Source organism: Trichosurus vulpecula, chromosome 6, assembly GCF_011100635.1.
Source record: "Trichosurus vulpecula isolate mTriVul1 chromosome 6, mTriVul1.pri, whole genome shotgun sequence".
NCBI lineage: Eukaryota > Metazoa > Chordata > Mammalia > Diprotodontia > Phalangeridae > Trichosurus > Trichosurus vulpecula.
In genome coordinates, this window is record NC_050578.1 from 76,671,373 (window position 1) to 76,688,423 (window position 17,051).

The window sequence follows — 17,051 nt, forward strand, 5'->3', positions numbered from 1 at the left end:
ACAAACAGAAATTACAAACAAAAATTATATAAACAGAGCAAATAACACAAATCAGCAGATAGGGTTTCAGTCTGTCCATAGCAACACATACATAGTTACCAAAGAGAAACACCAGCATCTGGGTTTTTAAAGCTGGGGGAGGGCTCCTTAATGGCTACCCAGAGTCTCATTTGTCCAAATCATATGAACACTCTTCCAATGAGTGAGACCCAAAGCAAAATGGTAGCTTTAGAGTATATATACTGTTTCCAATCAAGGACTCTTGATTTAAACAAAGACAAGACTCAATCAAAAGCACTTGATTGGCTTAGTGCTGAGAAGCACTCCAAAAGAAAAAACAGCAAAAAGTCCCACTTTGCTTGCCATTATACCCTTAAACAATTATATTCAGTGGGCAGCATTGGCAAAATTCCTCCATTGGTCTTGACCCCAAAAAGGAGAACTTTTGATTGCTAGTTTTGCCAGACCCAGGACTACCCCCTTCGCATATGACAGTATAGATGAACATCTTCTCTGCAGCACCCCTAAAGACTCTCTCATATGCCAGCCATATAGCCTGGAACTCAGCCCACTGGAAGGACATGCTAGAACTGGGCTAGTAGAGGAGGCAGGGTTCTAGAACCTGGACTGGAAGCCTAGGTCTCTGTCATAGTTGCAACCTATTTGTGATGAGTACTAACACCAGAGGGACCCAAACAAACATGATTTTGAATGGCCCATTTCCATTTAGCAATAGAAGCCTCTTCTGCCCTACCCATCTTGTTAAAGGGATGATCTTTCATCACCTAACCTATAATAGACAATTCTGGACAAAGGATAATTGTATTACCCTGAATCATCTCTTTTGGAACAACTACGGCCCAGTAATAGGTAAGCAACTGATTTTCAAAAGTGTAATAGCGAGTTGCCACTTGGGGGAACCTGCAGGTTCAGAAGGCTAACAGCTGGCTTAACCTAGCCAGTCATTGGTGCCTGCCAAAGGCTCCACTCAGCCTTCTACTGCATATCTTTAGGGATGGAGACCTCCAAAAACATGTGCCTTGTAGGGTCATTAAAGTCCCCAGGGGAGATACCGCTGGATAGTCTGCTTTGGATTTTCCAAGGCTGTAGCCTATTCTCACTTAAAGGGCCTTGCTTAAAGGAGGCAGACTTGCAAGGGCCTCAGAAAATGGAGGCCATTTGGACACTCAGATTGGAAATGTGGCTGCTCTCAAAACCATAGAGTCCAAAGAGTCTCTGGGCTTCCATCTTAAAAACAGTAGGGTCAATAAGCTTATTTTGGACTTCACTTAGATTCCTGTTTCTGCCTTCCATTGTATTCCCCTAAACTTAACTGAGTGGGCCAGACACTGAATTTTCTTAGGATTAATATCCCACCCCCTTGTCCCTCACAGGCACCACCATCGGATCTAGGGCCTCTGCCACTGTGGTCTCATCTGACCCTGTCAACATTATATGACCAATGTTATGGTGTTCATCAGTGCCCTAAGGAAGGGAAGACTCATTCCAGTCTCTGCCCACTATAATGTGGCAATAAGATGTAGAATTCAGGTAACTGTGGTGCAAGGATGAGAAGCAAGAATGGTGAAGATATACTGGACTCCTTTAAAGGTCAAAGCAAACTGTTTCCGACTAGTTTCAGGCACAAGAATTGGTCAGATCAATAACCCTATACTACAAACCTGAGCCTGGGCTACAACACTGACAAGGCCAGAAACAGCTGCACTAATTAGGCATGATGACTTTGTTCAGCTACCCATAGTTCACTGGAAGCTGCCAGGTGCCATCTGCCTTCCTCATGAGCAACATAGGGTCACTGTAAGGGGAGCTTGGCTTAATGAAGTACTCTAGCTTCCTTCTTCTCCATCACTAGACAAGAGATATCCTGCAGTCCCTTGTGGACCCAATGTTGTTTGGTGTTAACTGTGTGGGATGATGGTGACAATTCCAGTGGTTTCCATTTGGTCCGACCCACGGTAACAGGCATCGAGGATGATGAAAGGGTCTGCACAGATACTGATTCCCAAGATTCCATAATATAGTTATCCCTTCCACTTCTTGACTTTCCCTGTTGAGGTTTCAATTTATCTTGGGCCAGTGTAAGAAATTAGATGAGAATTTTCTGGAAGTTCTTCAGAAACCACAGATAACACAAGATGGGCAGCAGATGATGCAGAAAAAAAAACTTAGAAATGGATACAATTATATGTATAGGGGCAGCTAGGTTGCACAGTGAGTAGAGCACCAGCCCTGAAGTCAGGAGGACCTGAGTTCAAATCTGGCCTCAGACACTTGACACATGTACTAGTTGTGTGGCCTTGGGCAAGTCCCTTAACCCCAATTGCCCTGCCAAAAATAAAAAACCACAAAAAAACAAAAAAATAAAATTATATGGATATATTGTATAATATCAACATATTTTATCTTTTAATACCATAAATATATACAGCTTTTAAAAAGTTAAGTAAAACGTTGGTTTCATGTTTTTATTTCTTTTCTTATAGTATCTTACTTAACATTAACATATAGCCTATGACCAAATGCTTAATCCAAATTTTACAATAAGATCCTGTAAATACCCCATTAAAGAAAAAGAAAAATGTTCAGACTTGTCTGGTACAAAGGGAGGGCCAAAAAATTTTACTCAGATTTTCCAAATCGAGGTGGTGCTGGACTCCTAATCCCCTCTAAGTGGAAGAGATAATGGTGTTCTTTTCCTCCAGTGATCTGCCCTCTATGACTTCCCAGAATAGTCCATATAAGATAGGGGGTGAACAGGATACCTTAGGCTTAGGTGAGGTTAAATAGTCCTTAATACCCTTGTGCCAAATTTCCCTATACAGTTTTACCAGCATCCCATAGGTTGGTCAATAATTTATTGAAATCAATCTTATGTTTCAGGAGTCATAGTCACAGGTCCCTCCAGGATCTCATTTTTCTCCAACCATAGTAGGGTGGTGGGGTCTGTGACTACTCCCCCCATTTTATATGAAGGAAGAAGAGAGAATGTAATAGGGTGATATAGGGGTCCAGAGGAATGGGATTGGGCTTGAAATGAAAATATAAGCAGAAAAAGTGGGCCTAAAAAAGAAAAAGGGATGAAGTCCAACAAAGATACAGATGTAAAGACAATTAGAAGGAAAACCATTAAGGCAAGGATCGTTAGCTTTTTTGTGTTGTGGATGCGTTTAGCAGACTGGTGAAGCCTCTGGACCCCTTCTTGGAATAAAGTTTTTAAATGCATAAAACATAACACATAGTATTATAAAGGAAACCAATTATATTAAAATACTCATCTGTCATCTCATCCATCCAGAAATCAATCAATCATAAACCCCGTTCATAGAACTCAGGTTAAAGAACCCCTGAATTAAAGTGAGATGAACAGACACCCGCTAATTAAATAGGCAATTCAGGGAGTGCTCATTAAAAGGAGTGCAAGATCTCAACTATTAAAAAAATAGAAATCTTGGGAAAGAGGACCAGGATGGCAAAAAGTACTGTAAAATCAATAGTCATGAGGAAATGTTAAGTTGTAAAGATATAATAGATGAGAAAAAAGTGCAGCTACCCATAAATGAATAAAAAAATGGACTTAATGACTAAGCGTTTACTAAGGTTTGCAATGTTAAAGCTGAAAGGGATTTTAGAGACAATTTCGGCCAACTCCCTCATTGTAGCGAAGAGGAATGATAAAGCCTGGATTGGAATCCTGGTTTTCTAACTCCAGAACCAAACATAGCTTCCCGGTACCTTGTTTTTGGTTAGGAGATTCCTGCAATGTTTGGAATGCTGAAGCTACGTGAGACTGTGGGGGTGGGGGGAGCTCCAACCCCCACTTTGATAAATAAAATTTTGGAAGGAGAAGAAGGAAAGGGCCCAGAGGAATGAATTAATGAAAAGGTTTATTACGTTTCCTTCACTACCAGGGAAATGCAGAAAATAATTTAACAAGGCGTAAGTTAAAAACCGATTTGTTTCCTCTTTGCAATATATATAAAAAAGGAAGACAATCTGTTTTTATTCTGAATGATCTCTTTCGTGTTCCCTTTAACTTCATAATCAATCATGGTAGCTATTATTCAGCCGTAGGTGTGATTTCCTCCTTCCACCTCCCTCCCCCACCCCGGCGGCCTCCCCCCCCCCCCCCTTACCTCCCTGCCTTCTTTCCCTCCTTCCCATAATAGCAAAGAAGAAAACCAATCCGGCAAAGAGACACAGTTGTTAGCATATATAAATTATCAGTCAAGACAGAGGATCACTAGGGAAGTAAACGAAAGGAGCAGGTAATCTCATTACAAAGATAGTATCTGCACATCAAGAGAGGCTTGATACTGGTCTGAAGTGACTGATCCAGCAATCTTGCCCGAGGGACCCAGAAATCCTTCTTTACCCTTCCCCCGCCTGAATACCTAAGAAATGCGCCTAGTGGGAGAGACTTGCAGAATATCTCTGCAAACTGCTCCTTTCCCCTTTCCCTCGCAGGCAGACTTCATACATAACTTATTGACTGAGAGTCTCTCGGGCTCTCTCTGCAGGGCTGCGTCTGGCAGGGAGGACCCCAGAGGGCAGCCACCTTCCAGGTGGGCGGGGCTCCTGCTCTCCGCCCGCCGCCGCCCCCTCCTCGCACCTCACCTGCTGCCCCACTCCCGGCCAGTTCACACGGGTTTGACTCATCTTCCATGGAGGGGTGGGGGCAGAAACCGAGAGCAGGAGGAGGGAGTGGAGGCGGCCGAGCCGGCCCTTCCCCCAGTGCCAAGAAGGAGGAGCCCAAAGGGTTCAGGTGAAACCGCGCACGCACAACCCAGCCCGGCCACCTTGGCCGCCCGGGACCGCCAGACAGGCGGACGGGCTTAGCCAAGGCCGCCCCCAGAGGGGCGGGAGGGAGTCCCGGCGCGCCCCCCCAGCCCCGGTACTCTGTGCCTCCAGCTGATGGAGGGCGGCGGGCCTGCCCCCGGGAGCAGGTGACACGCACGGGTGCCAGCCCGGGCGGGAGCCTGGGGAGCAGGAGGAGGAAGATGGCCCGGGAGTTGAGCCAGGAGGAGCTGCTGGACTTCCTGTGCCAGGCCGGGGGCCGGGTGACCAACGCCGCCTTGCTGGGCCACTTCAAGAGCTTCCTCCGGGACCCCAGCTTGGCCCCGGGCCAGCTGCAGCAGCGCCGCGAGCTCTTCAAGAGCCTCGTCAACTCCGTGGCCGCCGTGCGCCAGGACCCCGACGGCACCAAGTGCGTGGTGCTCAAGAAGAGGTACCGGGACCTTGTAGGGGAGGAGGGGCTGCGCGGGCCCCGCTGCGACCCCCAGCCCGCTGCCCCGCAGCAGCGGCCGGGAGCCGCGGCCGCCTCCCCAGGCAGCCGGCGGCGGGCGCCACGGCAGCGGCAGCAGCCCCAGACCCCGCAGCAGCAGCCTCGCCCTCAGCCTCGGTCCCCGCAGCAACTGCCCCAGCCCCCGCAGCAACAGCCCCAGTCTCAGCCCCGGTCCCCGCAGCAACAGCCCCAGCCTCAGCCCCGGTCCCTGCAGCAACAGCCCCAGTCTCAGCAATCCCAGTCTCAGCCTCAGCCCCAATCCCAGCCTCAGCCGGCCAGGAGGCAGCCTCGGGAGAAGGAACCAGAAGCTGAGCCGTCAGGTGCAGGAGCCACAGCCCCGGAAATAGAGTGCAATGGGCTCTGGGCCAGGCCGGGGGATGCTCCGGAGTCCACCGAAACGGGAAGAAAGGGAGTTGATTGCAGCCCTGGGAGGCTGGAGGAGGCAACCGCTGCAAGCCCTTCACCCCAGGCTAGGGGCTGGGCTGCTGGAGGGGCTCAAGGTGGCTGTCGGGAGTGTGGCCAGGATAGCCCTTGGGCTGGCTCCACAGAGCCACACCTCCTCTCACATGGGAGCCCTCCCTTGGAAGAGCAGCAGACCCCGGAGCCCAGCTCAGAGGCACCACTCGAAGGCACACTGCACTCTAGCTCTGGCTCATCCAACAAGTCCCCACTGTTGGCCACGGAAGCCTTCAGGACATCAAGGAATAGCCGTTCCTTGGCATCTCTTGCTTTCCCTGGAGTTGGGCCAGAACTATTGACCCTAAGTGGACCACATTCCTATGCAGCCCAGCAGCAGCAACGCACCCGAGAGTGGGTGGCCAACCACTCCCAGCCCTCCCCAGGCATTGTTGCAGGAAGGACACAGCAAAGTCCCAGCCGTTTTTGGTCTGTGCTGCCTGAGAACTTCCTCACGCTGCCCTATGGTTGGGGGGACCCAGCCTCAGAGAGGCTGCCGCCTTCTCTCCCTGCTTCCCCTCCTCCCTTAACTGCTGGGTCTTCAGTTTTTCGGAGCATCCGTTGTCAACTAGACCTCCAGGATCTGGAGAACTTTGTGGAGGAGGATAGCCATGACAGTGAGGAGAGTACCAGTGGACCAAGGGAGTCTCCAGGGGAATTGGAGGAAGCCCCAAAGGTTTCCTTAGAAAACAGAGCCCAGGAAAAACTCAGGACCCCAGCTGGGCATTTTATTAAATCTCAGCAGGAAAATCTTCCTCTCAATAAATCCCAGGGACCCATATTTAGAAGTGGTTACTCCCTTCCATATATCCCACCAAGCGTTAATGGTCCTGTTGTAATGTCAGCCAAAATACCCAGGGAGTCTTCTAGCCTGCCTCAAGACCCCATGCCCTGGCCAACTGTCAGGTTAAAGAGATCTCTGAGGAGAAGTTCCAAGGCAGGGAGGGCCAAAATATCCTCTTCTGATGAGGAGTTGCTGGATGAAGACTTAGTAAAGAGGAACCGTCGGCCACCACGATCCAGAAAGTTGTCTAGGGCAGGAGATGTGCCCTGTCCAAAGGTGGATACCCCTTTGACCCAGAAGCCAGCAATTCACAAGGCTTCATCAGAGCAAAGACTGGCAGATAGCATTTGGGTTCCCCCTGGGGATGTGTCTTCTGTCTTAGTTTCTCTCAGACCTTCTGTGCACAAGTCCTCTTTAGTGCCCCTGGACTCCCGGGAGCATGAATGGATTGTGACACTAGCCAGTGGCTCATGGGGACAGGTACTAACTCTGTTTTGGGAAGACCCCCAGCTGGCTCTTCGAAAAGACTTTTTGACTGGATATACTGCATTGCACTGGATTGCCAAACATGGGGCTCTCCAGGCCCTTCAGGCATTGGTCAAAGGGGCCAAAAAGACAGGGATCGTCCTTGATGTGAATGTGAGGTCCAGCTGTGGATATACCCCACTGCACCTTGCTGCCCTCCACGGGCACCAGGATATCATCAAACTTTTGGTACAGAAGCTGGAGTCTCGAGTGAATATACGAGACAGTAGTGGGAAGAAGCCCTGGCAGTATTTGACTAGCAGTACCACTGGGGAGATATGGCAGCTTCTTGGCGCCCCTAGGGGGAAGCCCATTTTCCCAGTTCATTCCTTAGTTAAAAGTTCTTCCCCCACCAGGAAGGCCAAGAGCCATAATGTATCAAGGCACATAAGCAGAAAGACCTCCCTTGCTGCATTACTCAAAAGTCAACACAACAGATGGAAAACAGCCCACCAGTATGACAAATTCCAAACATTAGGGGAGAAAGATGAATATAGTGAGTGAAGTGTCCCTCACTCAAACGTGCAGAGACATTTTGATCTGGAGTCACCCTCTGAACAAACTCCACACTCTGCCAAGATCAGTCACTTCTGGCTTAAAGGACTTGAGATGAATTGCTGGGGTGCTGGGTAGGTCAATGAGAAGAATTAGCTTATTTAGCAGGTACCTGTCTCTAGACTTGTGTTAGTAGCTGTGCCAGAAGTTGCTAGTGTTGGAGGTTCTGCTTTCTTAAGCATGAATGGAAGACCTGGGGCCAAGATAGAAGTCTGGAACTCAGCACAGACTCTCCTTTGTGACCATGGATCAAAGTGTCAGGCTCTTGAGCAGATGCCCCAACAGGAGAGCCAATAAGGCACTCAGGGTTTCGAGACTTCCACTGTGACTCAGCATCTTTTGTTGAGTGCCCTTTAGTCTTTACAATAAATCTTTCCCAAGAGTATTGGGAAGGCACAGAAAATACCATATTTCAAATATCAGCATTGGCCTTTATTTTGTGTAGTTCAGTAAAAATCCAATATGGAAAAAAGGAAGTAGGTCCAAAGTCCCTCCACCTCCAACCCTTAGAATTTTGTTCTTTCTGCAACTCCAGGTGGTGGATATAGGAGGATTTTGTTGACTCTTTGGAGAATCATTTCTCTGACCCTTTTTGTATCATGTACCCCCTCCCCCCTCACATTGACATTCTGGTGTAGCCTGTGGACCTCTTCTTGGAATAATATTTTTAAATAATTGAGGAAAAGCTGAATTTTAGAGGTTAATGAAAATAAAGTTGTATTTTTTTTTCCCTTCCAAGTTCACAGACTCCCTGAAGTATATCTACAGGCCTTCCTTGAGGATTCATAGACCACCACCTCCCCTTTTGGATTAAGTGGGTAGGATGGCTGATTATGTAGTTGAAAGAGATCTAATCATGATCTCCTACTCCAAAATGCTCCCCCACCCCCCACCCTCCCACAATGCATCAAGCTTGAATGGCCAACCTCAAAGTTCCTGATTACAATGGATACTGAATAATTGAGAGTTAAAGGAAGAATGTTGCCTTATCCACATGGAGGGAAAGTGAAATGCAACTTCTGGAGCTGCTAGCAAGAAAATTAATTTGCACTAAATATGTGTCCGGTGAAGATTGTTTTGATGGAAGCACATCATATCAGATCTATTCTAGGAAATAATAGTCAGTCCATGTACCTTATAATGGGACAGAAAAACTTCAGGCCATAAATGGAAAGAATGAATAGAAATATAATTCTATGCAAAAAAAAATCAAACAATTCTAAATGAATGGCAGAGGGGAATGTTAATTTTATTCTGCAGTCTTTTAATGGACAGTGGCAATAAAGCAATATTTTCAATCATGTTTGTGTTTCATTTATGTTCAAGTCGAATCACCATTAGATAGCAATAAAAAGTTTTGCAATTTAGGACTGAGAAGTACTTAACACATTTTGCTTTCCATGTCCTGTTTCTCATAGTGGATTATAAAATTCTTTGATGGTAGGGAATGTCTTTGTCTTTCATCCTTGTGGCTCCCAAAGCTAGGGCTCCATGTGCTATTAAGCACCTACTGTAGGCCAGGCGCTGTGCTAAGCATCAGTGATACAAAGAAAGGTGAAGACAGGGTGCCAGCCCTTAAGGCACTCAGCCTAAAGGGGGATATAAGATATGGAGGAGTAGATGGAAGGCACTAGCAGTAAGAGAGATTGGGATGGGAAAGGGAGAGCATTCTGGCCATGGGGGACAGTCAGTTAAAAGGCATGGAGTAGGGGATAATGTGTGTGTGTGTGGAGGGGGGGGGGCGGTTAAGTGTAGAAATACTAGAAAAATGGGAAGGGGAAGGTATATAATATGGAAGTTGAGAGATTTATTGAAAACTCACTGTGGAAGGAAAGAAATATGCATCTATTAAACACCTACTATGTGCCAGGCATTCTTCTCATTGTTTTAGAAATATTTCATTTGATCCTCACAACAACTCCATGAGGCAAGTGCTATTATTATCCCCATTTTAGAGTTGGGCAAGTTAAGGCAGACAGTTAAGTGACCTGCCAGGGTCACACAGCTGTTAAGTGTTGGAGGTTAGATCTGAACTCAGGTCTTCCTGGCTTCAGACTCAGTACTATATCAACAATGCCACCTAACTGCTTGTGTGACCTTAGGTAAGTCATTTGAGCCTCAGTTTCAAGGTATAGACTGGACCAATCAGATTGCTAAGGCTCCTTCCACCTTTAGGATTCTAGGATTCCCATTAGTGGGCTCAGGAAGGACTTCATGTAGACTGTGAAAACTTCACTGACACGTGTTCATGCTCCCAAACCAGACTTATTGGTTCTGCCACATTCTTGTCTTCTTCAGGGCCTGATTTATTGCTAGCACCTGTATTAGTTGGTGTTGCCTTCTTTGGGAAATAGGAGTTGGTCTCATATTTGGACCAAATAGTCCAGTTAGGTCTCTTCTGCTCCTGGCCATATAGTATTCTCTCTGTCTCTGTCTCTCTCTCTACCCCCTCTCTCTCTCTCTCTCTCTCTCTCTCTCTCTCTCTCTCTCTCTCACTCTATCTCTCACTCTCATACACACACACACACACACACACACACACACACACACACAGTAAGTGTCTGAGGCCAAATTTGAACTCAGATCCTCCCCTCCTGACTCCAGGGCCAGTGTTCTGTCCACTGCACCTTCTAGCTGCTCTTTCTGGTCAAGTATTCTTACAAACACATGCTTTTTGTCAGAAGAGGATCTAGTCCAAGTAAGAAGGTGTATGTAGATGGTTCAATCAAACAAAGCTTCACTCCTAGAAAGACAACTAAAAATAACAATCATCCAGTGTCAATGTTTTTCTGTTTCAACATCTTTCCTACTAAACATTCTGCTTTCTTCCAGTTCCCTATTCCGTTCCACAAAGTTTTCAGTTTTGTAGTATTTGGGCATTTGATGCAAATCAGTTGGATCAAATGTAAAGTACCTAAGAGATGCAGGACTTTTTCCAGCTATAAAAGTATGTCTTTAGATAGTTTCATGACTATGATGCTGGTCTGGGATTATGGTGCCAGGAGTTCAAGTTTTTTAGGTTCACAGTCTGTAAGGCTATTTAGCCTTTTTTAAGTGGAAAAAGAAGAGGACATCTCTCTACTAATGATGCAACTCTGCTTCATAGTCTTAAAATATGCATAGATCTTTGTTTTAGAAACAATCAAAGTAGGAAGACAAGAGGGCTGAATTTGACCTTTCTTTGAATCAGGTATGGCTGTTAAGGATTCTTCCAGGGACTGACAGAAGGGCAAACTTACTCTAATTTTGTTATTTATTAGTGGTTGCAGTAAGGATTTTCTTTGGGGGAGGAAGGCAGATAAAAAGTACTCATTAAAATTAAACTTTGAATTATCCGTATATTTTAATAATTTGTACTTTATTCCTTTCTAACTCATATATCCTAACCAAATATATATATGTGACTGGAAAAAATGCTTTTCATTTTGGGTACAAACCTGGCGGAGATAATTTATTAATTTAACTGTTCTAATTCTAACCTTCTCTTAACACAGAGAGAAATCTGAAAAGACTCAGAAATGTATCCTACTTTTGAAAATTTCTCTCTGACAAACCAATTTGGAGTTACAATTTATAATGTTCCTAAACAAAGACAAAACCCCATCTTAAGAGAAGATAGTCATAGACTGAAGGTGAAAGGTCAGGTAATATTTTGATTCATCAAGTCCCCTAACTTTTGATATTTCCTGGATAATCATTTTCCTAAAATCATTCAATCTTTCTTTGACCACTCCCTCTAAGATTCCTACTTGGTCAAAGGTGAACTCAAGAGACATTTTTATTAAGTTGAAGTTATCAAGACTTCTTTCTTCCTCTAATGTGAACATTACTTTAATGACATCAGAGGGGTCCTTCTGGGACTGAGCTGGCCTCTCCTTTACTAGGTAGGTGCTTGATAACAATGATTTTAAAATTTCAGTGTAGGGCATTGTTTGGAAATTTATACTTAAAGAAATACTGATTAGGATGTCCCATTCAGAACCTCAGACTATAATATTTTGTAATATATTTTGTTTTCTTTTGTCCTTCATTCTCAAAGAGGACCATAACATCAGGAAGGTGATGCCATGACTTGCAAAGTCACCAGCCTCACTTTCTCCTACACAGCCATCTGGGGCCAGTGCCAACATATAGATCAGGATAACTGGAGATGGCCCTGGATGCAGGGGGCCTTTTTAAGCTAATGTCTTTCCCAAGTCTTAGTTTCAGTGAGGCAACACCTATTCAGTGATTAAGGCTAGAAATGAGGTAAAGCTAGTAAAAAAAAAATCAATCTGGGAGGGGAAGACATTCACTCCCAGCCTTCAGGGCCCAAACAATGAACTGGTAGGGCTTGGGCTGGGACCTATTGTTGGTCAATTTATGAGAGCCAGAGTGATTTGGGTTTAAGGCCTGGTACTTAAGAAAGAAATCTAGCGTGTAAACCCCAAGATATCTTGTGAGGTTTCAGCAATCAAAATTTACATTCCTTTTTTATTTTTTTTGAGGGGGAAGGCAGGGCAATTGGGGTTAAGTGACTTGCCCAAGGTCACACAGCTAGTAAGCATGTCAAGTGTTTGAGGCCAGATTTGAACTCAGGTCTTCCTGACTCCAGGGCCAGTACTCTACTCGCTGTGCCACCTAGCTGCCCCTGCATTCCTTTTTTAGAATAGAGAGCTGTGTATATTTCCATATATACAATGGAGCTGTTTAGATCTATATACCTGGTTGTTTATATACATTGTTAGTTGCCTTGTATCTTATTATTTAATAAATTCTTTTCAAAGATGGAAAAGAAATTACATAGGTTAAAGGAAAAGACATCAAATGGGAAGGGATTAATTCTCCAGCTAAATGCAAAAAAACCCCAGACATTTAATTTCACAGTAGTACTTTTGTTCTCATTCCCATAATCATAGAATCTTTATGTTTATGTCATCTTACACTTTCTTGTGGTCTCCAGGGGCCAGGTGCTTGTTTGTTTAAAGCTGCCTAAAAGCTCCTTGAAAAGTACATATGCAGAACAGATGGAGAGTTATCACCTGGAAATCCTTGATTTGCAGGTACAGAAATGTCTCTTTACTCCACACTTACCACTTTACTTGTTCTCATGGCATACATCTGTCTCTGGGAGTTCTCCAGGTCCCAATGTGGGGGCTCTCCAGTTCAAAGCTCCTTGGATCTTTGTTTCTTTACTACCAATTGAAAAAAAAAAACATTGCCCCTTGCTCAGAAACCACCAGCTAATCTGTAAAAATCTGGATCATTCCTAACACCTGGATGATTACTGAAAATAAGATTCTGAGTCATGGTTTGTTGATGTTCCTGACTGAAATGAGGGAAGGGATTATTTGGTAGGAAACTGAAGGTAATATTCCATGTACACAACACTTGGTTTCAAAGTCTCTTTAAAAATGTTTAATTTTATTACTTTTTCCAGTTACTAAAACATTTATTGGATGCTTACTTTCTTTTTGGAAGCAATCAGGGCTTAAGTGACTTGCCTAGGATTATGCAGCATTATGCAGTATCAGTGGCCAGATTGGGACTCAAGTCCTTCTGACTCTTTGGCCAGTGCTCTAACCACTATACCATCTAGCTATGTCTGGGCACTTACTAAGTACCAGGCACTGTGTTATGAGCTGAGAATACAAAAAAAGAGCCCTACCCTCATGGAGCTCACATAGGGGAGACAACACATAAACAACTATGCGCAAATCCTCCGTGTGTGTGTGTGTGTGTGTGTGTGTGTGTATATCTGTTTGTATATATGCATAAATATATACATATAGGTTTATAGACATGAGCACACATGATAAATTGGAAGTGATCTCTGGGGGAAGGTACCAGGGTTAAGGGTGACAGGGAAAGACTTCTTGCAGGAGGTAGGATTTTAGTTAAGACTTGAAGGAAGCCAGGGAAGCAAAGATAAGGAAAGAGAGAATGGCCAGTGAAAAATCAGAGTCAGGAGACTGGAGTGCCTTGTTCAATGAACAGCAAGGCCATTGTCCTTGGATCATAGAGTATATTTATGGAGAGAAAGAGTAAGAAGACTGGAAAGGTAGGAAGGGGCTGTATTATGAAAGGATTCAAAAGCCAAATAGAAGATCTTGTATTTGATACTGTGGATGATAGGGAGCCCTGGAGTTTACTGGGTAGGGGGAGCATGTTCACATTTACACTTTAGGAAGATCACTTTGAAAGCTGAGTGGAGGATGGACCAGAGGTGGAGGCGGTTAACCAGAAGGCCATTACGATAGTCTGGGGGTGAGGTGATAAGGGCTTGCTGCAGGGTGGTGGCAGTGTCCGATGAGAGAAGAGGGTGTATAGGTGAGATGTGAAGGTAGAAGTGACAGGGCTTAGCAACAGATAGCATATAGGGGTGCAGGGGAGATGAAAATGAGAAGTCAATGATGACTCCAAAGTTCCAAGAATTTATTCTTTTCCCTCTCTCTCCCACTGTGGCTAATTGATCAAAAGCAATAACAAAAAGAAAACCTCCATAACAAACATAAGTAATCAAATGAAACAAATTCCTTCATTTGTCATGTGTCATTCTACATTTGGAGCCTATCACCTCTCTGTCAGGAGGTGGGTAGTGTGCTTCATCTTTGGCCCTCTGCCATTTTCTTGGTCAGAATCCTAAAGTATTTTAAAGTGGGTTTTCTCTCTGATGTTGTCATATATGTTTCTCTTCCAGTTCTGCTCATTTCACTTTGCATCACTTCAGAGAGGTCTTCTCAGTTTCCTCTGAAATATTTTGTCATTTCTTATGGAACATCTTTCTACAACCCCTTCAATATTGATTATTCCTCTTTTTTTCCATCTTTGCCAGTTTTCAGGGTATAAGGTAAAACCTTGTTTTAATTTCCATTTCTCTTATTATTTACTTGGAGGATGTCATTTTTTATGTCTAAGTTATATACCCATCTGGAGTTTGTCTCGTTATATGTTGTGAGATGTCTATCTATACCTAATTTCTGCCAGATTGCTTCTCAGTTTTCCCAGCAGTTTTTGTCCAATAGTGAGTCCTTATCCCCTCCCCTCACAGTTTGTATATGAAAGTCATTTGCATAGAGATGATTCCCTTAATTCATAGAAACTGACGAGATCATCAAGTGAACTAGTTTAGAGGAACAAGAAGAGGTCCCAGGACAGAGTCTTAGGCTACACACCCGTAGTTAACAGGCACAACCTAAATATATATCTAGCAAAGGAAACTTTGAAAGAATGTTCCAACAGATAGTAGGAGACAGAAGTGTTATGAAAACCTAGAGAGAAAAGGGAAGAGGGTGATCAACAGTGGCAAAGGCTGCAGAGAGGCCAAGAAGGATGAGGATTGAGAAAAAGGCCATTGGATTTGGCAATTAAGAGATTTTTGGTACTTTGGGAGAGAGCAGTTTGGGTTGAACGTTTTGTTTGGAGCCAGACTGTAAAAGGTCAAGTAAAAGGAAAGAAAGTCTTCATAGAGAGATTAGCCAGGAAAGGGAGGAGAGAAACGGGAAAACAGCAAAAGTGAATGAATCTAGAGAGAGTTTGTTGAAGATGGGGAAGACATAGGTGTGCTTGTATGCATCTGTGAAGCAGCCCAGGAAGGAAATTGCAGATTAGTGAGACAGAGGAATGATAGAGGGGGTAATCTGCTATTGATGATGGGACAGAATGGAATGGCTTGTAGAATGGGATGGAATGGAATGACTTGTGCAATGTGACGACTTGTAGAATTTTAGAAATGTGTAGGTTTTTCCTTGGCAAAGAGGACTACCTCTTTAGGTGAAACAGGGTGAAGACAGAGCTTTCTGAGAATAGCCTCAGTTCTCAGCTGAGAGGGTAGGGGAAGGAAGGACTATGGGAGGTTTGAGGAGCAACAAAACAGTTGGGAAAACTGCTGTGTCGAGTGGCATAGTGTCAGTTAGGGAGGTATAAAAGGACCACCTGCCACAGTGAGGGCCCAGTTGGGATTACATAACATAAATTTGTAGTGGACCTGATCATTGTGGTTTCTTGATTTTCTTCATCTTTGTTCAGCAGTAGGTAAATAGGGGCAGAGGCAGCAGGGGCTGGGGCTTGGCAGAGCAAGATTAGTGATAAAATAAGGAAGCAAGGTACTAAAAAAGAAGATAGTATAGAGCTGAAACTCATTCACCAAGGGGTGATCATAGGGAAGGGAGAAGAGTTATAACTATTGCAAGGAGTGAGAAAGAACTGATGGGCAGAGTGACTAGAGGTCTTGGAGATGAACAAGAACAGGGTTATAAGGGTTATAAGGTAGAGGGAAATACGGAATAACAAAATACAATTAGAGAAATGAATTTTAGCATCCACGAACCTGGAAGTAGAACACCTGTGGGTTGTTGTGTTTGTCCTTTGTTCTTGAAGAGGACTATGACATCAGGGAAATGATGACATGGTTTGCAGTTGACTTTGATTTAAGTGAGGGAGGGCTGTGCAAGGTCACCAGCCTCACTTTCTCCTCCACAGTCATCTGGATCCAGTGACCTGATCAACCTGGTGGTGAATATCACAAGATTAAGGGTATCTGTGCAGCTGAGGTAGGGTGAAAGTTGTGTGTGGTTTGTTTTTCATTCTTGAAGAGGACCATAACATCAGGAAGATGATGTCATGACTTGCAAGTAAATTGGATTTAAGTGAGGGAGGGCTGTGCAAAGTCACCAGCCTCGCTCTCTCCTCTGAAGCTATCTGGGTCCAGTGGCAAGATATATAGGTTAGGACAACTGGAGATGGCCCCTACACAAGTACTCCAAACATGGTCTGCCCAGGGCAGAGTACAGGACTATCACATCTTCCATCTGGGATGCTTTGCCTCTCCAAGAGCACTGAAGTTCATTAGTTTGGGTGTATATAGTATCATGTTGAGTTTTTAGTCCACCACAGACTTTAAATCTTTTTTAAACTAACTATGCTACTTCCATCTTGTTTGGAAATTCTTTTTTTTTTTTGCCTCAAATGTAAAACCGCCTTTAACCCTATCAAATTTCATTTTACTAAACTCTATAGTTTTCTGACTGGACTCATATCAACTCATCTTAACTATGCCCTCTTAACTTTGCTTCAACTGAGAATTACTGATAAGCATGTCAACCAAGCCTTTATCTAAGTAACTAATAAAAATGTTAGATAACAAAGGAGAATAATAATAGCTAGCATGCTGAACATATATTTTCTCACTGGATCTTATATAATAGATATAGTTTATGGAATTATAGAATTCTGGAGTTAGGAGGGATCTCAGCTGGATGCTTAATCCTGCCCATAACTCCCCCAAAGAATAACCCAGAGTGGGATCATATAGGCCTCATTCCTGCCTACTCTTTCCATTAAGAATGTTTATTTCTGAAAGCATCTACCCTATATGTTTGTGGAGGTCAGATTTTCTTACCATGCTATTTCATTAAATGCCATTGTTTTGAACTGATAGCTTCCTTTAGC

The 17,051-nt window shown here is 44.2% G+C and overlaps 1 protein-coding gene across 1 annotated transcript; it reads left to right on the top strand.

The window, feature by feature from the left end:
• The first annotated feature begins 4,796 nt into the window (after window positions 1-4,796).
• SOWAHB (sosondowah ankyrin repeat domain family member B) lies at window positions 4,797-8,917 on the top strand. Its single transcript, XM_036765472.1, has one exon. It carries the CDS (start codon window positions 5,019-5,021, stop codon window positions 7,569-7,571), a length of 2,553 nt encoding a protein of 850 aa, XP_036621367.1. The 5' UTR covers window positions 4,797-5,018; the 3' UTR covers window positions 7,572-8,917.
• The last annotated feature ends 8,134 nt before the right edge of the window (window positions 8,918-17,051 follow it).

Coding starts and splice junctions, on each gene's coding strand:
- SOWAHB (XM_036765472.1), top strand. CDS start 5,019: ATGGCCCGGGAGTTGAGCCAGGAGGAGCTGCTGGACTTCCTGTGCCAG.